General features: G+C 42.8%; 1 protein-coding gene across 1 annotated transcript in view; it reads right to left on the minus strand.

Moving 5' to 3' along the window:
- Positions 1 to 27259, minus strand: part of CAMKMT (calmodulin-lysine N-methyltransferase) — a 580736-nt gene that overhangs the window by 226332 nt on the left and 327145 nt on the right. Inside the window, exon 5 of the mRNA XM_069608450.1 lies at positions 11946 to 12012. Within this exon, the coding sequence (XP_069464551.1) occupies positions 11946 to 12012 (67 nt within the window). The remainder of the gene's footprint in view (positions 1 to 11945; positions 12013 to 27259) is intronic.

The following is a 27259-nucleotide window of genomic DNA, read 5'->3' on the forward strand; positions in this document are numbered from 1 at the left end:
TCATTGTGGCGTGGCACAGTGATCACATAGATCGTTTTGGCCTGCATCCCCTACCCGCCTCCTCTTCCCCTCCCTACTGACCTTCTACTCTATCGTCCCACCATTATCCATGTAATGGATAGAAAAGGACATGCCCACAACCCTGGATCCCCTTATTCTGTGTAATGGGATTACTTTCTTTTGTGCATGCATCACTCATTTGCTGAGTACCAGAATTCCGACTGCGACTTCAGTCAGAATTTTGGTACAGGGCAAAGGCGCAGTAATTGTACAGGTCGAACCTTTGGAGTCAAATGTTGTGTACAATACTGATAGAAGGCCTCCAATTAAGTTTAGTTAGCCAGCATTTAGATAATGACCTTAGTACAAGCTAGTGGTTTAGACATTAGGGGTCAATATTCGATAGCGTTAACCAGGGTTTAATGATGCCAGGTTTAGGGAGGATGGTCATATCGTGACGATAGATGGATGGACGGTCCTAAGCCCAGCAAAAGAAAAAAAAACATTGAACTTTCTCTGCAGCTTGGAGCGATTCATGTGCCATCTGTGACACGCATTCTTAGCATAATGCCACAAATGTGTAAATGCCACACACAATGTTTACAGGTGATCCGTACAATACCTATAGATGATAGATCCTCTGATGTAATACATGTTTGTCTTCAACTCTCCGATAAAGTGATGCAATTTGTAGAGAGGGGTGGATACTTTAAGGGACAAGAGGCAACCACTGTATAAAAAGTATTTAGAGTCAAAAGGCATTCTCAATCATTTATAGAGATGTCCTTAAGTGATTATTGTTTAAATTCTTAAATTTGCAACTTTGACTTTCAAGATACCTTCTGTTTTGAGCTATATAAATGTGAACACATAGAAAAGTTACCACTGTACTTTTATACAACGAAGATGTTAGAACTGTCACTTTGCAGTACTTAAGAAACATTAGGTGAAACCATTTTCTGAATTATTTTTATTTAGGTATTGCAACAAAGTGTTATTTTTACATATGAATGGGAACCCTTCAGCCATAGGGAAACAACAATGCTTATGGTAGGTTATCTGTATGGGTCAATTACAATGTAATCCTATTTCGGGTCAATAGTTGAAATCTCATTACTACAAAAAAAAGAAAGGTACACTAGAAACTGCACTTGAGTTATTAATAATGTATGTAGAATTGTTGGTGAGTTAGAACATGAAAATGTTTATAGAGGACTTTGTTACGTTATTTCCGATGATGAAAACTACCCTCAGATTTTCATTTAAGTATGCTTTACAAACGGATGAAGTTTACAACCTTTTTATAGAGTGTATATGTGCTCTCGTATTTGTTTCAATGGCACAATACTATTTACGATATGAGTACTTTACACCGACATAAGTGATGTCATATTTGATGGCAAACCTGTTCACATAAAACATTGTATATGTATTGGCCTATTTGAGGTAGTATAGGATGTCATAAGTGATGTCACATCTGAGGTCATCAATACTCTAGTTTTCATCGATGAATGACATTGATGCCATAAGTGAACTCAGGCATGATGTAATACATTACATGGGTGATGTCATCATTCTGCTCATGGGGTGCGCAACAGGGGCTTAAATTTGACGTGGTGTAGCTTCCAACAGACAGAGAAGGCTTTTTGTGGTTAAAAAAATGGCAACATCATCAACAAGAATTTGGCGAAATGTCATTGGGCAAAAAGAAGAGAAAAAATAAATCTGTAAACCTTAATACATTGGATTGCCTTTAAGTTATCCTTGATGACTAGTAGGAAATCAGCAAATAAGGGTTAATAGTCTCTGTAAACTACCCCGGCACTAGGGATGCCTGACGAGAGCGTGAGGGACGGCCTTAGCGGCCTGCCAAAGGAATCAGTGAAAACCATTGAAGCTTCTATGGTCTTTGAGCCATATGTGACAGCGTGTCGAAGGCTGGGGCCTTATGGGGCATTGGTGCACTGATGGAGCCAGCAAGCACATGGTTTCCTTACATGCGTGACAGGGACAGTCCTTCTCAACTTGGGGTTGGAGGCATACACAAGCGGAGACCAGAGCCAGTCATACTACCCCAGGTGGTGAAGGTGGTAGTTGGGAGTGCCCCAGTCCCTGACCATTGTTATTGTGCCAGCATGCTTGGGCACAGTACCACTGTCAATCGCCCCATACCTGTCAGGCACAATACTGGCCAGTTATTTTCAATTGCTCCTAGAAAAACGACAAGATCCATCAGGCAAAGCAGTGGACGATCAACAAGCAAACTCCCTGGTGGCAAGAGTAAAAAGCCACTGCATAGCAGAACAGCCCACACAGCCAACCAGCACTCCGAGCAACCTCAGAGACACAGTTAGGCCGCTGAGTGAATTTTCCCTGCAGCAAGGACGCAGAGCAGTTGATGCCGGGCACTGGCTCTGCTCGCCAGCCTCAGGCTCCTCATACAACAGCCCCCTGGCATGCAGCGGCTGCAGAGTGATCCTTTCAACACAGTGCTTTTCTGAGTTGGGAGAAAGGACTCATATGAGCTTGGACAATGTTGATTGTAGAGGGTTACCATGTCTCAAAGTTGGAAGACCTACGTGTGAGGCGTGGGCCGGGCTTACACCTCTCATTATGTGTTTTTATCAATGTAACCCAGCCCCTGGGGAAAGAAAAGAAAGTGGCTGGCCCGGGGAAACCAGGGCAGGAAGAGAGCCAACGGAGAGGGAAGGGGTGGATAATAGGAGTCACAGGAAACAGGAAGAGGTTGGTTGTGTTGTGTTGGGTTGAGGTCAGAGGAGGTGGAGGCAGGCCAAACGGCCAGGCAAAGGACGATAGTGCAGAGGAGCATGGAAGTGGATTATTTGAGAAGTGTGCAAGGTGAGGTATTGGTTGGTGAGCAAAAGTGGTAGTTCTGTGAGGGGTGTTTGGGAGAGTAGGGAGTGAGTGAGAAGGTGACTAGGGAAGTGAAAGAGGGGTGATTGAGGAAGAAGTTTTGGGTAGAGTAGTAGCACGGGGGGAGGGAAACAGTTTTATGGAGAAGGATGCAGTAGTGTGGAGAGGGCAATAGTGTGGAGAGGGTAGTTGTGTGGAAATGCGAATAGTGGTGTGGAGAAAGGATAGCGAGAGCTACTAGTAAGCAGTAAGATCAGCGGTTGGAAGTAGAGGCAACAGTGGAGAGAAGAATATTTGTGGCATAGAGGAGAGCATGAGGGAGAGGAAGGAGATATGGTGGGTGGAGTAGGAGGAAGGCGAGCAGACAGAGGAAAAGGAGAGTGACAAAGATGTAGGAAGAAAAACAGGAGAGTGTGCAATGGGAAGATCAAGCGGGCCTGAGTGTCTGGAAGGCACAAAACCCTTATGTTACATTACTTTGGGGAATCCTTAAGTAAGGAGCCCATAGAGTGTTTCCCAAGGACATTTAGACAGATAAGGCATTTGCCTTTAGGCTGTCATCTTGGGGTAGGCAGTCTATTTATTAAGTAAGGGTTACCAATCACTAGTGACCATTCTGGGGTTAAGGGACTCTTGGGCTAAGAAGGGCATGCCCATCATTGGGTTAGATACAGAGAGACACCCTTTAGAGAGCCTCTTTATTAGCAATCAAAACTAAAAACCCTTAACATGTCTTTTGGAGTTCATGTGTTCTTGAGGCCATCAGTGACACATGGCATGGGATTTTACAAAGGCTTGATGGGCAACGCCAACATAAGGAATGTTCTTATATGGGGGGAGCATTTCTGTAGGAAGCAGAGACCAGCATTCTTACTTAGCAGAGCATTTTATGCTGGTGTTACACGCAAAGCCAGCATGACGAGTGTTCTTACATTTGTGGAAGTCATCACTGTGGCATGGCAGCAGCAAAGACATGCGTTCTTACAGTGGCATGGCATTTTTTATCGGTTAATATGTAAAGCTAACAAAATTTGTTTTCTTGCATATGTGGGGGGCTTCGTGCAGCTAACAAAGGCATGCTTTCTTACTGGAGCATGACATTTTATACTGGCTAAAGGACAAAGCCAATATTATGGGTGTTCTTATGGGTGTTCTTACATACATATTGCAGGGTTGGGGCGCCATTTCTGCATCCAACCCGGATATGTTTGGTTACTGTGGCATGGTGATTTATACTGGTGTTACAGGCAAAGGCAACATGAGTGGTCTTTATGAGTTGCATATATTGGCAGAGCCATCATGGGCATGTTTTCCTATGAACTATGGGCAAAGCAAACATGAGTGTGCTCTTTCGTGTGAATACTGGTATATATTGGTGCGGCCAGCATGGGCATGTGTGGGCGCAGACGGCATGAAAACATGTTTTGCACTATCAGAATATTGCATTATAGTGGGCAAAGGAATTATGAAAATGTGTTGCCAAGTGCTCCTGGGCACTCCTGGTGACTTGGCGTCTAGTGTTTCTTTCATGTCTTACACTACAAACCGATTGTAAACTCTGTGGCCTTTGAACCAATTTTTCACAGACATTGTGCTGTCAAATGAACCATTTTAACCGATTATTTAAACATTTTCTTAGGGGATGACCCCCCCCCCCCCTCAAAGTTCCCTTGGTTAGTTCAGGCTCCTTCGCTATGATCAGTTGCTACCAGGCACCATGAGATTATTTAGGGAGAAGTTTGGGACCAAAGTACACAGATTGAATTTCTTCTTATTAACAGTTATGATATGATTAAAATGACAGGTTATTTACAACTCGCTTAATACCCAGAGGTTTCTAAGCGCAGAACCGGTGATCCAACCTGTGTTGCTCTGCGTCTTCTTGTTTCCAAGGTGAGCACGCTGCCCCAGAGCTATCCTCCCGAGACAAGTAAGTAAGAGTTAAGTAAGTGCGATGAATGGAGACCTCAATCTACTTGACCTTACACCAAAATGTGACCATATGTGTAGAGAAATACTTTGGAAAATGCTACTTAACATGAGCATTAGCCGCAGAATTCCTGGCCGTGATAATAGAATTGTATTATAAGCCACATGCTATGGTCAGCTATGATCATACGGGGTAAATGCAAGGAAATATAGAGTTTAAAAGAGAGCACACTAGGGCTATGTCCTGTTTTCCTTGCTTTTGGACCTATATAGAAACTCCCCAACTAAATAAATAGAGGAGTGACAAAATGTGTCTTGCAATATTAACATAAGTGTGTGATGCCATCCTTATTGCAACAGTGCGAAATGCCTCACAAAAAAGAGTACAAACCAACACGGATAAACGAGTTCATAGGGTTAGCTGGTGAATACAAAACAAAATAGAGTGTTGTGGTGATAGTCAGACAACAGAAATTACAGGTTAAGGATGGGTTTTCGTCACATGTATACATGCGCCGCAAGAAGGCTCTCCGAAACTGAGAAATGTTTGAAACTTGCTCGAAGTTCATTACGATACTAAGCCCTCTGTGATAACACGTTTTTTCGGCATTCACTCTGCCTATCTCATATCAGGGCAATAGCCTTGTTTGTCATGAATATCTTCCAGTCTTCAGTAATTTGTAGGAGGGATTTAACCCATGACATATGAAGCACAACGCAAAGACTGGAAGATATTCATGACAAACAAGTCTATTGCCCTGATTTTAGAAAGGCAGAGTGAATGCTGAAACACGTGTTATCACAGAGGGCTTGGTATCGTAATAAACTTCGAGCAAGTTTCAAACATTTCTCAGTTTGGGAGAGCTTTCTTGCGGCGCATGTATGTATACATGTGAAGAAAACCCATTCTTAACCTGTTACACGAGTAGAGGAACTCATGTCTCCGTTATCTCTTCACATTCAGGCAACATCTTCAATGGATTTTCAGAATAATTAGGGCGCGGAGGTCAAGAAGTTGATATCCCCAAACAAGTTCCTTCGATAACAGAAATTACAGGTTTGACATAACAATTTATCAGGACAGGTTCTTGGTATTTCTTCATCTGTCGGCCCATTCAACATCCATTTGGAGGCAGGCTTACCTTATCTTGCTAATGATCTGTGATTCAGCTATCCTTCTGCAGAACTTCATCAGGGTCTGTGACAGGGTCAGGAGTTTACCCTGTCACGAAGGGAATGGGGATCCCTCTCAACCTGGGACAAGAGGCAAGGTGTGGGCGTTGGGAGGGGCCCAGTTTCTGTCCTTTCTGTCTATGCCGGGATAGGTGAACTAAAATCCATCTTTTATTGCTGCATACCTTCTTGAGTCCAATGCAGGCAGTCTTTTCCTTTTTTTCCCATAGAACTATATTGCCCAGAAGGCGTGGCGATGGAAGAAAGAGCATGCAACTCAAGCAGGAAAGAGATGGCCCAGGACTGCAGGATACGCATATCAAATCAGCAATTCAGATTCTCCACCTAGTCCTGATACAAACACTGACATTTGATTGTATTCTGTGCATGCCGAAATTACCAAATGCCAGCATACCCATGGACGAAAAGGAAGAGGGGCTTAAAGTCTGTTATATGTGCTTGTGTAACTATAACAAATCCCTGGGGAGAAGGAAGCCAGAGTATGGCCTGGGGAACCAACTGTGGGAGAGAACCAATGGAAGGGAAGGGAAGGGGGGAGGATAAAAAGGACATGGGAATCAAGGCTGTGTGTGTTGTTCGGGTGAGGTCAAGGGTGGAGAAAGTACGGTGCCGAGGAGCATTGATGAGGATGCTGAAAGCATGTACAAGGTGAGGTATTGGTTGGTGAGAGAAAGAAAGCAGTACTTGGGTGTGAGAGTGTGTCAAAGGGGAGTGAGTGAGGCTAACAGAGGTGGAACAGGGGGTGAAGGAGATTGAATGGGAAGGTGACTGGGGGAGGTAAAACGAGGGTGGACTGTGGGTGGAGTGTAGTAGAGCAGAGAGGGGAGAGTATTAGAGCACAGAGTAGTGGCAGAGGAGAGTAGGAGTAGAAAGGAGAATATTGGAGGGATAGCGATAGGGAGGGAGAGAGATGGAGAGTGGGAGCAGTGGTGGCCTGTATATATGTGTGGGCGCAGAGGCGCCACCCCCTCACTTGAGGGGCAGGCAACACAGTCCTGTTATTTGCAGGGGGACTGTGCTGCCTGAATGCAGGGGGTGCATCCCCTCCACTACATTTTGTTTTTTATTTTCAATGTGGAGCCCAAAGGGCTCTGAAAAAGGCACCAAGTGCAATAATGGGTAGAGGAAAGGTCAGCCACACCATCTCTCATCATTGCTCTACTGGTGTAGGAGGGCACTAATTGACAGGGGAGTAGCCCACTCCTCTCCCGTCAGCCAGCGAGCTCTACATGGGGTGGGCTACCTGGTTGGTATCATAGATGGTGCCAGTGTGCTGAAGGTGTGAGGTAAGTGATAATGTGCTGTGTATGTATGTGTGCATGCAAGTGGGGTTGACTGAGTGTGTGTGTGTGTGGAAATGCGTGCATGACTGCTGTATAAATGCATGGGTGCATGAAACAGTGCATGTTATATGAATGCATGGGTCAATGAGTGAGTGCATGTTGTGTGAATGATTGCATGCCTGGGTGAATGAGTGAGTCTATGTTCTGTAAATGTATGAACAGATGGGTGAATGAGTGAGTATATGCTGTGTGAATGTGTGAATGCCTGGTTGAATGAGAGAATATATGTTGTGTGAATGCCTGGAAGAACGAGAGTATATGTTGTCTGAATGTATGAATGGGAGAGTCTATGTTGTGTGAATGAGAGCATATGTGTGTGCGCCCTGGAGTGTATGAGGGGGGCGTGGGCATCTTATTTGAAGGGGGTTGCTACTGGCGGCATTGGCATTGCTGGCATGATGGGTAAAGCGACCATGAGTGCTATGACATAGCAAGACTGGCACACTTGGGTACAGCCAGCCTAGCTATACCTTCTTATGTGACATGGTAGTTTTTTCTACAGTCCATCAAAGGTAAAGCAAACACGAGTGTTATTATGTTGTTAGACTGGCTTTCATTGGTGCAGCCAGTTTGGATGTACTTTCTCACTGTGGGATAGCATTTATACTGGCAAATGTCAACAGGAGTAAGTTCTTATATGGTAATAATAACATCTATTGGTACAGTCTCCATGGGTTTGTATGGGCAGCCAGCCTGAAAATGTTGTTTATACTTGCATACATGGTGGGCAAAGTCATCGTGAAACCTTTGGGGGAGAAGCTCCTGTGCACTGTTGGTAAACTGCATGGATTTCATTTTTTCATTTGCTCCATTTAAAACTGATTGCAAGCTTTCTGGCTTTTAGCCCAATTTTTTAAAAAATGGTGCTAGAAAATTCACCATTTTTACCCATCATTTTTACGCTCGGTTGCTCCCGCATACTCTAGGCAAAGCTTTACGCCACTCCCATTAAAAAATTCACCAGCTGCCACTGAGTGATGAGAGGCTAGAGAGTAGGAGACAGGGAAAGGAAGGATGGAACCGGGGCGAGGATTACAAGAGCGTACCAGGGAATGCCCAGGTGAGACCTGGTTATTGGAAAACACCTCTTTGATACCATTCTTATTGTCGGAGCCAGGTTAGGATTCCTTTTGATTTTTCCAAGAGGAAGTGAGATAGATAAGGTGTTTGCCTTAGGCCATCACGACCAGTCAGTCAGTTAACCAGGCTCGGACTTGCCTATAGGGCAATAGGCCCTTGGTTGAACCAAAAATGCAAAATGCTGGTGTAGGCCAGTTTCTTTGGTCAAAGTGGGCCACTTTTCTGGCCAATGCAAGCCAGTTTGATGAGATAATTCACTCTGCGGTTAGTAGTTTTGACCAGTGTTGCTGAATAAATATTCTTTAAAATGCACGATTTGCATCACATGTTATCAAAAAACTCTGGCTTAGGTAATATTCAAACAATGTCACAAAAGGAACGACTAGTCATTTGCAACTGTGGCCCACTTTTTCATTGGTGCCTGAGACAGTTTTACTGGTCACTCGTGACCATCTTGGGGGATGAGGACACCTGGGTCCATGAAGAAAAACACCCAAAGAGAGGGATGGCCTATAGTGAGCGCCTTCTCAATTATTTCAATAAAAACACTTGAAAACTATTGGAGAGTTGTGATGTGTTCTTGAGGCCCTCTGTGACACGTTCAACTACAGTGTGCTCCGTCAGTAAGTCACATGGTTACATCATATTGGAAGATCTCTAAGGAAGTTGGAGCATGCGTCAAGTTTATTTGACAGATGCTCAGAAGAGCTAAAGGAAGATAGAGAGGGCACTTGTTTGGTTATGAGTTCCAATCGAAATATTTATCAATAGCCCGAAGGGAAGGTTGTATGGACTAGTTGCTGAAGGTATGTGTCAGACATTGGTTCATACTAAATGGTTTTGGATTGGGGCAAATTGACCGGGACAGCAAAAGTACAAACTTTTTACAGCGGGAAGTCAAATCATTACTCCTTTTTTTGTGCCCCTTATATATTAGAGCAAAACGTGTCCACCTTATTGCACTGTTACGTTCAAAGGGTTTCTGTCAGTGTAGCCTGGCATGACTCCATGTATTGATGCTTAGTAACAGTCTGCGTAGAGCGTTGTTGCCATGCCAGGGGCTCCTTTGAGATGCCCAATGGGCTTGTCTTCAGTCATGTCCAGCAGTCACTCTGCTGGGGCATGGGCTTTGCCCATCCACCAGCTAGCCACTCATTGTGGAAATGTCCAGTGAGCACTGTGCAAGGGGGCATGCCTTTCAACTTCCCAAAGGCCAATGTGGCCAATGCTCATGGCATTCAACTTTGCACACTCTGCCTGGGCATGGGCTTTGGAACTAAGCACAAGCAGGAAAATATCAAATAACATTTGGCGTCTTTCTATGACACCAATTCTGAGGTCAAGGTGACTGGTTTTTAGTACTGAAGAACGACTTACCTGTTTTACCATACACATGCCAAGGACTAGGATGCCCATTATTTCACTTATGCTTCGGATTAGAACGTTTCTTGGCTCGTTTAAAAACTTAAACCAACACCTCTGTCCGGCAAAAGGGTGTTATACAAGATCAGTTTACATTAGACATTATTAAAATGTCATTAACAATCAGCAGAAAGACACGCAAGCACACAGTATTGCTCCTAAAACGTTGCCGGACATTGAAACTGCTGATGAACCCGCCAAGCCTGGCAATTAGTCACTTCTGCTCCTTGCCCAGTTTACTTTAATGGAATCCAGACAGGGGAGAGTAAAGTGGGAAAGGTCTCTTGACTCGTAGTCCTATTACGAATAAAAGACGACACGCATTGACAATGCCAATAGTTCTGGATTGTGTGTCGGGATGGGAAAGGCATTTACCAGTCACTGCCGCAGTCGTACTAATTGTCCAATAATGGTAGCAGCTTGAAAGTGGTGTGAGTGCCTGGCCATATAATAGCAACGCCTGGCAAATGCCTCTATACAAACCAAAACTTTTAGCTTCGCCAATGCTTGTGTTTTGCAGGGCTTCAGTGAAGGTGACATACACTGCTTATTATTCAAGTGGCTGAAGGCAGAAATGCTTAAGACATTTTAAATCCTGCAAGAGCGTGTTTACAGCTCCAATTAACAACATGAACGCAACAACCTGTGTGCACCAATAAGAACAACTGCTAAATCAGTAGTACATTCATTAAGTATATGACATATACAGCGTACAAAGGAAGGTCAGAAATTCAATTCAACATACAAAAAAACCTTTCATTCATCAATTAGACAGCTCAAACTCATCATGCAATCAAAGCTCCTCTAGCATTCGCACCCTTCCTGTGGATGATAAATACTAACAAAATGCAACAATATATAATACAATCTAAAAGTGGCAAACTCTCAATTCTACAGCACAATTCATCCACTCTCACTCATTCATACATAAAGTTCTTAGTGCAAGCATTTCATGTGGTGCAATCGTAATCATGTAATATCACAGTCTCAATTAGATCCCCTTGGTGACACACTTTTCTAATTATAATTCACAAATAGGGATCATCACATTATTCTGTACAATTTATAACGAATACAAACATAATAACAGTTCCAATATCAGCCTGCTCAACATGTTTCGTTCCTGAGCGGCTGGGTGATGAATCACAGGAACTTCTTCAGGGGCCTGTATGTTTTATCTAATACACAGTCGGGTACTGACTCCTGTACAGTCCTTTAGACCTTCCACTACCATCAATGTACATTGTTGGAAATGTAACTCTCAGTTACACTAGTCACTTCCCAAGCCAGCAGCACTAGTGATGCCTCGTCTTCCCCTGGAACAGTCACTTGAGATCTTTCAGTGTGTACCGCATGTGCTTAATCCATGGATAATTCTCTCATGAGACGCTTCAACTCATCTGCAATGCACTAAGTTATTATTTCCTCCAATAATTGTCAAAGCAGTCTTTTTTATAGTAACTTGGTCACTTCTCCTGTTCAGTTACTGATTCATATTGTTGTCGTGAAGCTTTACCCCAACTAGGCTGCTGCTGCAGAATCGAAAGCTCTCTCGCATATGTGTTTTTCAGTCTTTCAGTCATTAACTCTCAGAAGACTGCTTTGAAATAACACGTCAGACACTTTGAGTGCAAAGGCTGATTTTACGGTTTAATAAGCCTAGCTCAAAAAAATCCTAGGAGGATGGGGTTTGGGTGGAGAGGGACCAGAGGTGGGTGGCAATGGAGATTAGCATGGCCTTGGTCAGTCAATGGATGGGGAAATAGCTAAACAACACCTACAAACTTTGTGTCCCTCCTCAAATGCCATCTCCCCCAGCTGTACTCCAATGCAATAGGTTCGTATAGGTAGCACTTTAACGCCACCTAAAAAAGCCAAAGCTAAAGAAACAAGGGACTTCTTCCATACTACTGTCACAGTTGTACTGTTTCCCATTATCACCTTTATAGAACTTCAGACACCAACAATTGCAAACATTAAGGTACAGTATTCTAATATGATTGGGGCAGGTTAAGCACAAATTGTTATGTTTTCTGTTGCACCAGTATATCCACTAAAAACAGTGACACGACATAGGAAATTATACAGCTCATTAAATCTTACCTGCTTGACACAGTTTTAGCCTTAAATAGACCTTCGTTTTGGTTCCTCTTGATTATATAATTTACATCTGCAAACACTCGTTAAGGAAACATGGCGACTCAATTGAGTGTAAAACAACATTTCTCTAAAAAAAAACATTTGTACATCATTTCCACTTTATCGGAAAAGGTACATCAGACCTGAACGTACCTATCAGCAACAATGTTGTACCAATGACTACCAGTGAGCTAAAGCGTTCACATATTACAATTATGGTTCCAATGACAGCTGCTTGATTTGGAGGCCTAAGTATAGATTCTGCTAAACTGTAATGTTCTGAGAGTATGTGATGGTCACACTGAAGGGTATGGGATAACACTATTAAAAATGGGATGGGCAGAGAATATATATGCAGCAGTACAGTTTCTGTGGTCATGATTTATAGTTTGTTTCTAACGGCGAACTTGTCCACATTTTGCTTATTACTACCCGGTGGGGATGAAGGGGCAGCCTTTCAGCCAATGAGGAGGGTCAGAACGGGGGCATTACCAGCGGTAATCCCCCTGATTCGAGCAGCCTCACGGCTGGAGGCCACCCCCTTCCCCCGCCGGGGAATGAGGTAAGTGGTGTCCCACTTCCCCTCTCCCCATCCACAGAATTCCCTCCCTGCCCCCCATCCCTACTTACCTTCATTGAAGTCCATTTCCGGAGCGGACGCGCTGGGAACACTTCTGTCCCCAACGTGTCCGCTCCCGCTCTGCGACAGGCTGTCATGGAAAGGATAGAAGGGACTATACGTAGTCCCTTCTATCCTTTCCATGGTGAACATTTTTTTGTTTACTTTTTTTAATGGGCGCCATGGAAAGTGAGAAGGGACTACATGTAGTGGAAAGCAAAAACAGACTTTGTTTTTCCTTCCCCGGCGGCTGTTTTTCACACATTGCTTTATCTGTTCCGGAACGCTGGAGCTAAATGGTGACCCTCACTTGGGAAATTCAATAGGGAAGTGAATGCAGGACTGCTGGGGACAGGGGTTCACAGTAGTTGGCCACGCTAATAGTCCTTTTAAATACATGTTGAAGTAATATTAACATCAAATATGTGGTAAAACACATTCAATTTGTTGCTTGTTCAACACAGTGGTCCAACATGTGTCATGATCCACAGAACACGCCCCTTTTGGACCTCATGGTCCTTGTCATAACGGGGCTTGCACTCCTTAATACTCCCAACATGGCCGTCTAACGTGCAACATCTTCCTTGTCTTTACGTCAGACGTAGCATATTTACAAATAGGCCACGCACCCGCGGGCCCGCGCGTTTCAATGCTACTGCAAGCAGCGACTAGACGTGTGCTCCGAAGTTCGCTACACTGTTATCCTTGTTCCTGGACCTCCTAATTCCATTCCCATTACCCTCTTCCTTGTTTCCCGGACTCGTGTGCTGTGTGCTCACTTTCTTTGTTCCTGGATCCCGGAGTGTCTGAATCCTGGAGCTCTGAACGCACACTAGAGCCAGAGGAGGCTTGCGCGGGTTTATGCAAGACCAGGTCCGTGCGTAAGAAGACACCGCCCAAGAAATCCTGCAAGGATCGCTCCCAGGAGAGAAAGGGGGAATTCCGTGACAGTTTGAGACGCCAAATGACCGAAGTCGAAGCCGACATGGAAGCGGCTTTTCAGGATCTCATGCGTGGCATGCAAGAACTAACGACCGAGGTACAAAATGTAAAGGCGGAAAACGCTGCACTCAAACAATTTGTTCTATCCCGTGATTCTGCCACAAAGGAAAGCGTATTGCTGGGTGGCATTGTTGACAAATACGATGGGTGGCAAAAACCCTTAGTGGATTCCTTGATTCTTGTTTGGTTCACTTTACTTTTAAGCCCTACTACTAGGGCTAAAGTTGGCTTCATAATTTCACACCTTTCCGGAAATGCTCTAACTTGGGCTACGCCCTTAGTCAATTCTGGTGATGCCCTCCTGGATGACTACGACTGTTTCATGCAAGCCCTTAAAAACATGTTTGACTGCCCTGAGCAGGTCTATAATGCCCAGGAGCGCCTGCTAGACTTTCAACAAGGATCCCAGGATATGCTTACATATGTAACCCGATTCAAGCAATTGACCAAGGAAGCTGACTGGTCTCCTGAAGCAAGTTTTACACTTTTCAGAAGGGGACTGAATGAGGAGATCAAAGATGAGTTGGCCAGAGTGGCTCGCCCAAGCTCATTCCAGGCTCTTTTGGACCTTGCCGTGCAAATAGATTTTCGTATCCAGGAAAGAAAGGCAGAAAAAAGGAAATCCAAAGTAACCCCCCGAAGGCATCCTTCGAGATTACCTCCAAGACTGACACAAATCCAGGGTCAGCTGCTGAACCAGAACCTATGCAGATAGGAGCCTTCTGGGGACCCATATCCCCGCAAGAAAGGATGAGAAGGATTCATACGGGGTTATGCATTCTGTGCCTCAGATAAGCACCTGAAAGGGGGAATTCCGTGACAACATGGTAGTCAAGTGATTGTATTTGTAATGGAAGACAAGGGACATGACAATGTATTTACGTATATACATATTTTTTCCTTTCTGCCTTTGTTTGAAAATGTAACCTCATCAACCTAATTTTATTGGAAAATCCACAACTTAAATGTTTAACACATTAAGTTGGATTGTCTGTTCAAATTTGATACACAATGATGATATTGGAATGTGTGTAAATGAAGGTGATTCACTGGACCTGAGGAAGACCTGTAGTCTAAGAGGTTGAAACACATGTTGCCAGGAATGTGGTAATCGCCACTAGAAAATTAAATAAGCACTGGAAAACAGAAAAGATTCCTGAGATATTTTGTGTGCAAGAATTTGAAAGGATTTTGAATATCAATCACCAGTGAACAATAACCTAGAAGGGCTTGAACAGTGACTTTTAGATGCTGGAGCGACATTGTTGGACTACGCGCAGTGGATAAGCCAATTTGTTGTTGGTAATATACTTTTTAGTTTTGACTCATAGGGGGACTGTGAGTCCAGATTGGTAATCCTTGCTGCTAGGACATGTAATTGTGTGTAACATTACCTAACGAATTTGGAACATATGTACGGTGGTTTGCGCATCAGAGCATAAGTCCACCTCCCTCAGTCCTCCAAGGATGTACTGGTTTAAATTTATCAAACCCTGCTAAATTAATAAAATGGCAATTTATGGAATTCATTGCCTAAGAATGGGAATGGGACATAATCTGTGACCTAAATCCCACTCCTTTGTCTAGAGAATATTCCTAAGTGTTTGCAAAGATTGTTAGAAATATTGGGCATAATTCACAGAACAGTTTTATAATGGCAAACCACATTGGAAAACACTCCAAAACTGGAACATAGTAAGTCAGGGCTGCTGATATTGTTAGCCTTATCAGCAGCCTTCGACTTGCTAGACCATAAAATTCTGCTTGATCGGAAGTCTACTGTTGGAGGTCTCGCCAAAAATGCCATCACCTGGCTTGGGTCCTTTCAGGAGGGCTGCCAGTCATTAGTATTTTGGGGTGATTCTGCTTTGGAGTCACAGACTATGACATGCAGAGTCTCTCAGGGGGCATGTCTTTCCCCCTTGTTGTTCAACATTTACATCCTCCCCCTAAGCGAAGAATTCAAACTATTGGGGATATTCTTTTGCAACTACGCCAATGATTTCCAACTGGTTCTGGACATTACCGGGAACCATGATATGGACCAACTGACGTTGGCATCAGCCTATTATATCATAAAATGCTGGATGTCCACAAACTGGCTCGGTTTAAATGCTGCCAAGACCAAACTGATGCTTTTCGGCCGCCAGCAAGCCCAATCGAAATTAGATCAGAGGTATGCCTGTTTTACTATCGATGGCAGCCAAATCAAAGTGGTGCAGAAAGTAAAGACACTAGGTACCTACATGGAGGAAAGCCTGGACTGCGAGGTACATGTAACAGCGATTACCACCAGTACCAACTATCACTTCAAGGTACTCTGGCAAGTGGCACCCTTAGTCTCAATAGAAAATCACATTAAGCTTGCGAGGGCGGTGATCCTCCCATGTGTACACTATTGCAATGCACTATTGGGAGGTGCTAACAAGGCCTATATCCAACAACTACAGAAAATTCAGAAGGCCGCAGTACGGATCATCTTTCAGATGAAACACTCAGAGCCTACTGGTGCAGCCTGAAAAAAACTTCACTGGGTCCCAGTGGCAGCCCGTATTCAGTTTAAACTGTTAACTACTTGTCATAAGTGCATCTTTGGTAATGCCCCTGTATACCTGAAGGACAAGGTCAACATTTATCAACCCAGGAAATATCTAAGGTCGACCGAGGTCTTCCTGTTGGAACTACCTCGGGTAAAAACGAGCTTGTGGATTAGGTCGGGCCTTCCACATCCAGGGTTCTAGAGCATGGAATGCCTTACCCTCACAGCTACGAAAGAGTGAGGATCATCTTGTCTTCCGGAAACAGTTGAAGACAATCCTTTTTTACTAGAATTGATTGTGCTTAGAAACCTGTTACTCTCTTTTGTCTTTCAGCGCCTAGATGCCCACAGGCGTTGGCACGATACAAGCCTAATAATATAATATAATATAATATAATATAATATAATATAATATAATATAATATAATATAATATAATATAATATATGGCTTTTCCATTCAGGGGCACCCAGACTAGGGGCAGTTGTCAGACCACACGGTCCACCCACCCATTACAGGTCACACAACTGGCACCCCTCCTTGACTGCTTTTCAATTACCACCAGTCCACTATTTCTCGTAAGCAGTCAGCTTGCTTCATTCATATGCGTCACACTCTCCTAACACTGTATGGTGGCTTGGTTGGCCACCACGCACTTATTACACTTTACTGTGTTCCCTTGGTTCTTGACCATGCTGGTTTCCTTATATCATACAGTTTCTTGACCTTTCTATCCACTCCTCTCAAGATCCATAGTGTTCACAAACTTGCTTTCATTTCGTCCGGTATTGATATCTGCTTTAAACTTAACAGTTCACATAGTGTTCGGAAGGAGATGAACCTCTCCCACCCGCCTAGGCGCTTTAGAGTAAGGCAAATCCCATAACTGCGCTTGCGATGTACATGGGGGAGGAGGTGTGCTATGAAACCCTGCTCGAACACAATATTACAAATTCGTAAACTTAGTGTGCACATATAAGTAAGCACCATTTTTGTATGTATGGTAGAAACATTCGCCCCTGCATGGCTGTGTGGTAAACACAGACCCATGGAAGAAACCTGAACAGGCCGAAGCGCTGATGATAGGGGCCCACGTGGCTAGCTCCCATAGAAACGTTCCTTTGTTCCATAACTGTTGCTAATACTTGTTATCCCAAGAAGGAATTCACCCTGCAAGACCACGAGACAGTACCAGGCGCCTCACAATGCACGTTTATCGTAGGCCTCCAACCCCGACCCAGCCCACCATGAGTTACGATACCCACAACTGCCCCAGTCCACAACCCCTGAATTCCGCGATGGTAGGTGACCTCAGACCACCAAACTATAAACCCAGTGGTCATACAAGATTTTAAAGAACATGACCATCCCATCTTATTGCACAATGACAAACTTTGTAATACGAGGTACAGGGTGGAATAAATGATAGTCCAAAGCGAGGGTGGAAGCCTTGGGTGTGGAGAGTGCGATATGCACTGAGTGAAGAATGTGTGGGTCAGCATGATCTTAAGCCTCCCCTTGCCAGTCCCCGAGTTTCCCAGGTGCATGCCATATGATAGAGTAGCATTGTCTTAAATAGTTACTAATAATGAAATTGGCCTTGGTTCCCTGGGGATGATGAGCCCAGCTGACCCCACGTGATGGAAGACAGACAGGGCTGGGAACAATAACAGCCTGGTATGGAGCCTACCTTTTTTTGTAACTTGTTATCTTGTTTTCCTTGCAAGAATCTCTTGGCCTTTTTCCCCCCCGAGTGGGTGTGCCTAGAGGGACCAGGGTCCAGTGGGGACCAGAGTACACCCAACGAAGCCTCTGCTCCATAGCAAATTATAGGGGCCGCTTTTGTTTGTTAAACATTATTAACGGGACCATTGAGAAACTTCCACATTTCATGTGGCTCTTTCTCCCTTGGGCTGCCAGGCTCTTATTCTTTGATATAAGCTTCCTGATCCTCATAAGGTCGCTTCCACAGTCATTCACGCTCATTCCCAAGTACTTTAACGACTCTGACAGTCAGATTACTGCATCTCCCAAAGTCTATCTCACTGATACTTTTCTCTTTGCCCTCACCGTTTGGATAACTAGGATCTGACTTTGCCACATTTAATTTAAGGCCGTTTTGATCTATATACTCCTGCAGCATTAATCATTTCTGCTTCAGCCCGATTTGGGTATGATCAATAATGACAAGGTAATTTGAGTACAACAACCATCCCACAGGCGCCCCTGCTATTCTAGAAGTGAAAGTACCAGACTCTCATTGACGCTTTCAGGTCCGAGAGAAATAGGCTAAATAGCGCTGGTGCTAAGGGGCATCTGGTTTCAGGCCTCTCACTGTACCAATGTCTTTTGTCATGAGCCCTGACTGACTTAGTCTCCCCTGAATTGACGTATTTTCATATAATGCTTTCATGGCTCTGGTCAGACCATTTGGACATCCCTAGGCTTTTAATGTTCTCCAAAGTAATTCTCTATTTATTCTGTCGAAAGCCTGCTCTAGATCAATAAATGCGAGGTAGAATTTCTTCCCCTGCTGCAGCGCTTTAGTTTTTAACAAATTAATCAGAAATAAATTCAAGGGACAGCTTACGCCTTTGGTGAACTCCACCTGTCTTTCGTCTATATGTCCTTTTATTGCCTAGAACTGTACTCTTCTCAACAGTACAGCCGCAAAAGGTTTTCCCAGCACGTCCAAAGTGCGATCTGTCAATAGTTTCTGGCCTCAAGTCTACTAACCTGTTTGAAAATAGGCACCACCACTACCCTTTTCCAACAAGGGTCTTTGTTTTTACCACTTCTGTAAATAGTGCCACTGCAAAATCCACCCATTCATCAGGGGCTGATTTCAGCTTTGTTAGCTCTCTAATTTCCTTCCTTAATAGCTTTTGTAGATCACAATGTCATTATCATATGCATCTAATTTCCTTTAAACTTGTCAGAAAAGGTAGGTAGTCTGTGGTACCCTTATGCGTGTTTACCCTCTCTTTAAAGTTTTTTGTTAACCGACTAACTGCCTCTGAGTTTACACGCAGCCTGATCTTAATCACTTCAACTTCTACCCTTACCGGCCAGTTTTTTAGATCTTTCGCACAAGTCAATCTCACCAGATCATGGTCACTACTTTGCATGTGTGCTACTTCTAATGATCGTGCTACATCGTACACATTCTGTGAGACAAAGTAGTAATCCAGAACTTACCTTTGCTCCCCTCTACGCCACACAGGGGCACTTGGAATGTCACCAGCTATTTGGCCATTTAACATCTGCAGGTTTCTAATTCGGGTTTCTTTTATCCACCATTCCGCTCTTGCTTTCTTTCCACCCACTACATACTTTCTTTTACCAACATCCTGCCTCCCTACCTTTCCATATTCAATGTTCAGATCCCCACACAGAATCAACCACACATTCTCGTATTTGCAATACATGTTATCGATCACTTTCATCACTAAACTCACACATTTTTGAGTTTTGCATCTTTTGTCATTCCAATAGATGTTAATTAAACCCAAGAAGTGCTTCCCTCTGCCCTCAGGTCCTCTTAGAATAATGATCGCTGATTGAAAATAAGGGTTTGTTGAAAACACTTCCACGATCTCCAGGCCTATTCCATTTTTGATCATCGTTATTCACCTTTCGGCCCCTATATTGCGTTATTTGTGAGTATACTATAACCATCCATTATGGGGCTGTGAGTTAGCAAGGTTTCCTGCAGGCATGATATGTTGTAATCCCTGGTTTCTATCTCCACCGTATTTAATAAATGGGAGAAACCCCTTGTATTCTAGGTAAGGTACCCATTACAATCTTATTATCCTTGTTATGGCGTTAACCATTGTTTTTTCCCACCACCAACGCACCTGCCAGCCAATCCCAAGATGTATCCGCTTGTGCATCAGGGTTTGTTGTTTTTTTTTCTAATCCGCAATTCTTCTTTTACCCCCACCTGTTTGATCAATTGTTATTTTTAATTGACCTGGTTGGCACTTATCCCCATATTTGTTCTCATTATCCAATACCCCAATGCCCTTTGGCCTGGTGCACCTGTGATGGTTTTCCTCCATCTTTATCACCTCCCCTTTTTCAATGTGGGGTCTTAATAATTGCTTCTCTTCAAATCCCTCTATCTTTTCCCCATTCACCGGAGCTACTGAGATGTCGAACCCTAATGGTCTCAGACTTCGGGCAGCTTCGAGGAGTAATTTTTGGATTATATTAGACTTAATGTGGAGGCACAACAAGTTGTATTTTCTTTCCTTGGGGAATTCTATGATCAAAATATCCTCAAATTCATTCGTTCTCAAGTTTGGAATGTGGTGTAAGAGCCTCATCACATTATTGCGGTTCAAAATCAATTCATCATTTGCCGTCCAAACCCTCTCTAATATTACAACCATTCTTTCTTTTTCCTTATGGCTCTCTTTTCGTTCTGTGTTCAGTTTTTTTTATTTTAAGCCACATGAATTTGACAGCATTTCACCCATCTGTTCACTATTTGATTCAGGAACTGTGGTTTCACTTCTTTTTATGTGTCTAGAGGTCTGCTGTTGTTTTATCCCACTTCATACGGTGGGCTATGTTTGCTAATGTCCTTTTTTCAGCCAAAGTTTTAAAGATTGCCTTTAAGGGCTCCTTTACCACTATTTGGCGATCTTCCTACATAATGTGCACTTCATTGCCATTGAGTCCACTATTGGTGGTTTTGAGGAGGCCTTTAAATCACCCACTACTTCAATGTCCTCATCATCATAAACTGAGATGGTCCATAATTCTGGATTAATAGAATTTCTGACTTTGTTTCCATGCTCTGAATCCTATGATATTCTGTCTGCCGCGGGTAAAATCCTCTCTTCTAAGTGATTTTGCTCTTTGATCTTTTTTGAGTTAGTCTCCTCCGCACCCAATAGACTTTCTTTAATATTTCCTAGGAGTTTCCTTGACTCATTTAATTTCATTGATTTGTTCTTTGGTTCGTTCTTAGACTTCTTGATTTGCAAGGCCTTGTTTTCTCAGGCTCGTTGCTTTTTATTGCGTCGTGGACCAAATATCTCAAAGTTTACTTTATCAACTGCTTTTGTTTTCCACCTTTCCACTGGGGGATCTATTTCTTCATCCTCGTCTACTAGAACTACTTCTTGTCTTTTGTCCACACAACTTTTCTCCTGGTCTTTACTGCGATCATGGGTTGTTGATCTTGCTACACGTTCTTCACATGTTTTATCACCTTCCCCCGCCGCCTGCCAGAGATCAAGTATCACCGCCTCAATCATGGCTACTTCCTTCGGCCATTTTCATGTTCTTTGATGCACTCCTAGAATTGACACTATACTTGTCTTCCGGGCTACGTTGGGGTCCTTTAAAACTCCATCTTCATTGTCTGCCCGTCTGAGCCATTCATTTGGCTAGCTTATTATCTCCAGGTCATCCTTTAGATTTTTAAACGCTTGCACTGAGATTTGGTTTTCTCTTAAACCCTCAGTGATGAGTTCAAGTATTTGTTGATCTCTTAATTCACGTTCCTTTCTGGTATTCTCCATTGATTCCACTCTTACTGCACATAGGCTTCTAGGTACAAACATTTAGAGTGCATCATTGCAATCATGGTAGCCTGATCCTTAAAACTCTCATGTATGGTTCCATATAAATTTAGGAAAGGGGAAAGTGCAATCATTCATGCAGACATGAGAATCGCTTGGACCTCCCGTTCTGGATTTTTTTGTCCCTGACTTCGATTGGACCCTGGCCACTTCTGTGACTCTCGTTGTTGTTTTGGTCTGACACTTTCTTTCACGCCTTCAGCGTCCAACAAGTCAGTTGATTCTGAGTCACTTTCTGTGTAACTTGTTTTTCTGTCCAATTTTATTAGTTCTTCTTGTTGTACCACTTGGCTGGGCAATCTAATTGGGATTATTTCTGGGGGTCTTTCTAATTCCTTAATATGATTTTTGGCCCAGTACCCCAGCTGTTGATTACATGCCAATAGGACCGGGATTCCCTTTTCCTGGGGAAGACTTGATGTTATCTCCCTTATATTCCTTGCGTCCCCTCCCTGAATACTTTTCATATCACAGGCAAATTTTGATAGATCTTCTTTCAATGTTTCGGCCATGGTCCCACTAGCTGGAATTTGGTCCTGAATAGGGTTGTGGATCGTAGCTGAAATGTTAAATTCCACGTCTAATGGCCTACTCCTTGGCGGCCCTTTATTCAGTGCTAAAAGGGATATCGGCGGGGGGAGGGGTATTTCTCCCAAGTAGTTGGCATTATTATTTGCCACTGCTGTCACCCTCTTAAACACTAATGTTCAAATTTCAGGCTCTTTACTGTTTGGGCGAACTGGCCGGTCCTTACGTGTTCATTCACTATTTGGCATCAGATCCACCTCTCCTCAATTGGTACGCCTCTCTTTGCACTCTCCTTCCCCTCTTCCGCCTCCCTTTGCCGTTCTACAGAGGGTGGCTTAACCAATCTCCACCCTGGGCCACAGTCCTTCATAATATCGATACTTGTGGTGATAACTTCATTATTAACCTCACTGGTTTTCAGTGAAATCAGAGCTGTTTGCCATGTAGCTGGTGCCCATGCTCCCTCATTTGCTCGACATTCAAGGCTTGTACCACCCCCCTTTCAATGGTCCATAACAGGGTCATACAGAGCTCCCTGGATGTCAAGTGGATATACTCGGGGAGGGGTGACAGTCTGTTCAGGCCACGATTGTTACACTTCAGTCGGGGGAGTAAACTTTGATAATTTTGGTGTGATATGTGGGCACTCTCTGGCTTTCCGAGCACACATAGCTTGCTTCGGCATTCGTCCTTGCGTTAGCTCTGTTGTTTTTGGAGAGGTAGTAAGCAATGCACTCACCAGGAATTTCAATCTCTCCTGGCGTCTCATCCGTTGTAACACCTATTTCACCGGAGCTCCTCCTTGCTCCATTGTTAGACAGTATTGCAGGGATTGTCTTGGGCTTAAAAGACTTGGATGGCGGACAGCCGTGGGGATTATAATAGATTTGTTGGGGGAAAGTAGAGTGTGAGTTTACCAGTTTACCCAAAGATCTTCGAACACAGCATGGCTCACAGGCTTCACGGGAAACAGAGTAAACACACTCGCCACACTCCAAGGCACTCCATGTCTGGCAATGGTGTTTTCACTGCTGCTGGCAATGGAAATGAAAGTCAGACTCTCCAGGCTCCAGCTTCAGGGTCTCCACACAACACACTCACCACACTCCGCGATGCTCCGCTTCCAGCTATGGTGTTTTAACTTCTGCTGGCAATGGAAATGAAAGTCAGACTCTCCAGCCTCCATCCCCAATGACGCCACAGGGTAAACACACTCCCCACACTCTGTGATGCTCCGCATGCGGCTATGGTGTTTTCACTGCTGCTGGCAATGGTAACGAAAGTCAGACTCTTCAGGCTCCAGCTCCAGGGTCTCCAAACAGTAAACACACTCACCACCATACGGATCAATATTCAAATCGTTTGATTTCAATATATCTCATCAATGACTATGATACTCTCTTACATAATTTTCAAATTATAACAACCATCATTAGTAACAAAGCTTAATCAACACAGTTCATGATTGGAGCCATAATTTGTTAGAAGGAGTACAAGTTCGATAATGTATAGCTCAAATAATATACATATAGGGAAATTTTCATTCAAAGAAGATGCATGGAATCTAAACTATGAATTCGATAAAGTTCAGGTTGTGATAGTTTCTTCAGAACATCACCCTTTAGGGAGTCTATGCATCACGTCTAATATGACAACTTTCAATTGAGAAATATTATGTCTTTCCTCTTTGAAATGCTGATGAAGGATTACGTGCATTGGAATGAATGTTACATCAGGAGGATATTTTACCAGTTAGTAGGATACTGGTTTTAGAGATGACTGAGATTATTCTATGTAAAAACTACTTTAGATTTAAAGGCAAGCACTTTTGACAGGTTTCGGGCACTTCAATGGGGTCTGCTATTGACCCGGTATGTGCAAACATGTTTATGTACCATCTAGAGAAAACACACATTTTAGAACATATTATTTGGTCTTCAAAATTGTTGATATGGAAGCTTTTTATATATTTGGAATATGGACTGGTACAGAAGGAGAGTTACTTGATTTTGTGAAATCCCCAAATGAAGTCCATACCAGAATAAAATGTACATTAGTAGTCCCATTTTACATTTCTTAGATACAGAGATTAAGTTAACATGTGACACCATTGGAACAAGTAACTACAGAAAACCCACAGATGTAAATAACATGCTACATTATCACAATTTCCATCCACAACACCTTAAGGATAGTCTCCCATAGTCAGCTCTTGAGACTTTTCAAGTCAGCTCTTTCAGGATAACATCCGATCCAGAGACATTGGAATTGGAAAGCAGCTTTTCCGCATAAGAGGTTATCCAGAAGAGATTTTGACTGAAGCACTTACAAAATCCTCCACACGAGAGGGAGGAAATTATGAACCGAAAGCCAAAAGCAGATTGTATTTCTATAATGCATGTATCTACATTTTTCGAAAAACAATACTACCATATCACTAGGATTTTCAGATAAAACTGGAAATGGATCCATCTTGATCCAAAACTTAAAAGATTGTTCCACGAACCACTGTAAATGGCCTAGAGAAGAGGGCTTAATTTTTGTGACCAAGTGGTAAGAGCAAGGAGATCTCATGATCGAAAACAAACGACATTGAGTCTTCAAAGATGTGGGATTTTGCCATGTTTTAGTTGCAATAAATGTAACAATGGAATGAAAGGTGATCATATTAGACATGCCTGTAGAGGGCACACAATAAAGCTGCGTGATTTCACATCCTGTGTAAACCGAAATGTGATATACAGCTTTTGTTGCCCATTTGGCATCTACTATGTGGGGGCAGACAAGCAGGGAGGCCTAAGAAAGATGAACAGAACATACATCTAACATCTGTACCTCCAACAATAAATCTCCAGCGGCTCAGTATTTCAAAGAGAAAAGACATCATATTTCTCAATTGAAAGTTGCCATATTAGAAGTGATACATAGACTGCCTAGAGGGGCGGATATTCTGAAGAAACTATCATAACGTGAACTTTATTTGATTCATAGTTTAGACTCCATGCATCCTCTGGATTTGAGTGTCTTCAAATGAATACGTTATAATTCTATGTGTCCCTGTATGGATATTATTTGAGTTTATACATTATCGAAGATGTACTCCTTCATAAACGATTATGGCTACAATCATGACTGTAAAGATGAACTGTGTTGATTAACCTTTGTTACTAATGACGGCTCTTATCATTTGAACTGTGTATAAGAGAATGGCATAGTCCATTGATGAGAATGATTGAAATCAAACAATTCAAAAATGTATCTTTATTTTGGGGGGTACTTAATTTATTGCATACGAAACATTTAATTTATCATTAGAGAATGCATTGAATAGACAAATTTGCCTATGTATAATATTGAGGACTGTATTTGATTGAAATCATTTAGATAACCTAAATATATTACTAGTCAGATGTATAATGTGCAATGTTATTGATTGCCAGAATTGTACATAGTTTAGATCATGTTTCTTTTGACCTCTTGTACATATGAATATTATATTAACTTCTTATAGGACACAACATAATTTCACTACTTATATATTATCACAGATGTTCTAAAATAGACCTTACCGATTTACTCAAAAACCTTTCTTATACTTTACATTATTTACATTGTTAATATTCAGTTCGCAGATCAAGTACACATAGGCACTCATGTTATTGACTTACACGCAATGATGTCATTGTGCTACATGAAACAAGTGTAATTATGTGTATTTATACAGATGCCATTTTGTTTAAATCTTTTGGTGTAACGTCTCGCCACTCCACACTAAACTATAGCACGGGAAGATTGAGGTGAGTCTTCCATCATTTTTGCTAACTAATTTGAATTGCATAATGAGTATAGGGAATTCAGTTCCCCTTTGGTTTTATTTATAGATCCCTATCTTTTACAGCATCTCCCACAGACTCCTCACTGTAAGGAAGGCATGGTATCAATAGTAGACACAGACACAATGGATACAAGTTTTGAAAACTTTTATTTGGTCATTTGGTTGGGTTGGTAGAATTCCTAACAGGTCCTAACCATAGAACGGGAGTAATCTCGACCATTAAATAAATGACAAACAGTCCAAGTCAGTCCAAGTCAAAATAAAAAGGCCTGAACTAAGAAAATCTAACCTTGGCCTCCTTCTCTAAATGACAAATGTGTTAAGGGAATGCAAAAGGAAAATAGCGTCTCAAAAGAAATATCAGAATGGCTTTAAATAACAGTCCCCTTCCCCACGTTCAGCACCACATGGTCTAGAGAGTTTCCTAAAAAGTATAGGTGGATGGCACAGCTCTTTCAGTCTTGCACACTAGGGTTACTGGCAACAATTTAGCAGTTCAGGCTTGGGCTTCAAGCTTCTGGTAGTTCAATCACTTCCTTAGGCTTCGTCTGCCTTGTCATAAATATACAGTTCCACTTTTGGCCTTTACTGCACAGGCTTCCCTCTGCTGGGCTCAAGCCTGTCTTTTGCCTCATGGGGGTTCCCATCCCCATGTTTGACTCAGGTGTCTTTTCACTGTCCAACACTTTTGAAACGGCAAGGATTTTACATAGACCTCTGCATAACCACTTCAACCTCTCTTTCAATAATTTTACAATCCACAATATTCCTCCTCTTACAACACCAATGCCTATTGGTACTTGTAGTTTCTTATGCTCTTTGGTTTGCCTTCAGGGCCTTTTCAAAAAATCATCTGTAATACCAATACTTAATTGTATTTGTAGTTTCTTATTTTCTTTAGTTTGTCTTCTTGGCCTCTTTCAAAGTTCTTATATTTTTCCCTCTGGGCATATTCAGGGTTCACATACTTTGCTTTTCATTCATTCAACTTTCTTTCAGGATCGCGATTGCTTTCTTGCTATGATCAACTCAGAACATTTCACAGAGACTTTCGAATGAGTGATTTCGCCTCGCAAGACCACTCTGTTACTTTGTAGCTATTACTCTTATAATTCAACAATTGGCCTTTCCAATATGCATTTTATCGGCATACGCGCAA

This window comes from Ambystoma mexicanum, chromosome 4q (genome assembly GCF_040938575.1).
Source record: "Ambystoma mexicanum isolate Mex_15411 chromosome 4q, UKY_AmexF1_1, whole genome shotgun sequence".
NCBI classification, from domain to species: domain Eukaryota; kingdom Metazoa; phylum Chordata; class Amphibia; order Caudata; family Ambystomatidae; genus Ambystoma; species Ambystoma mexicanum.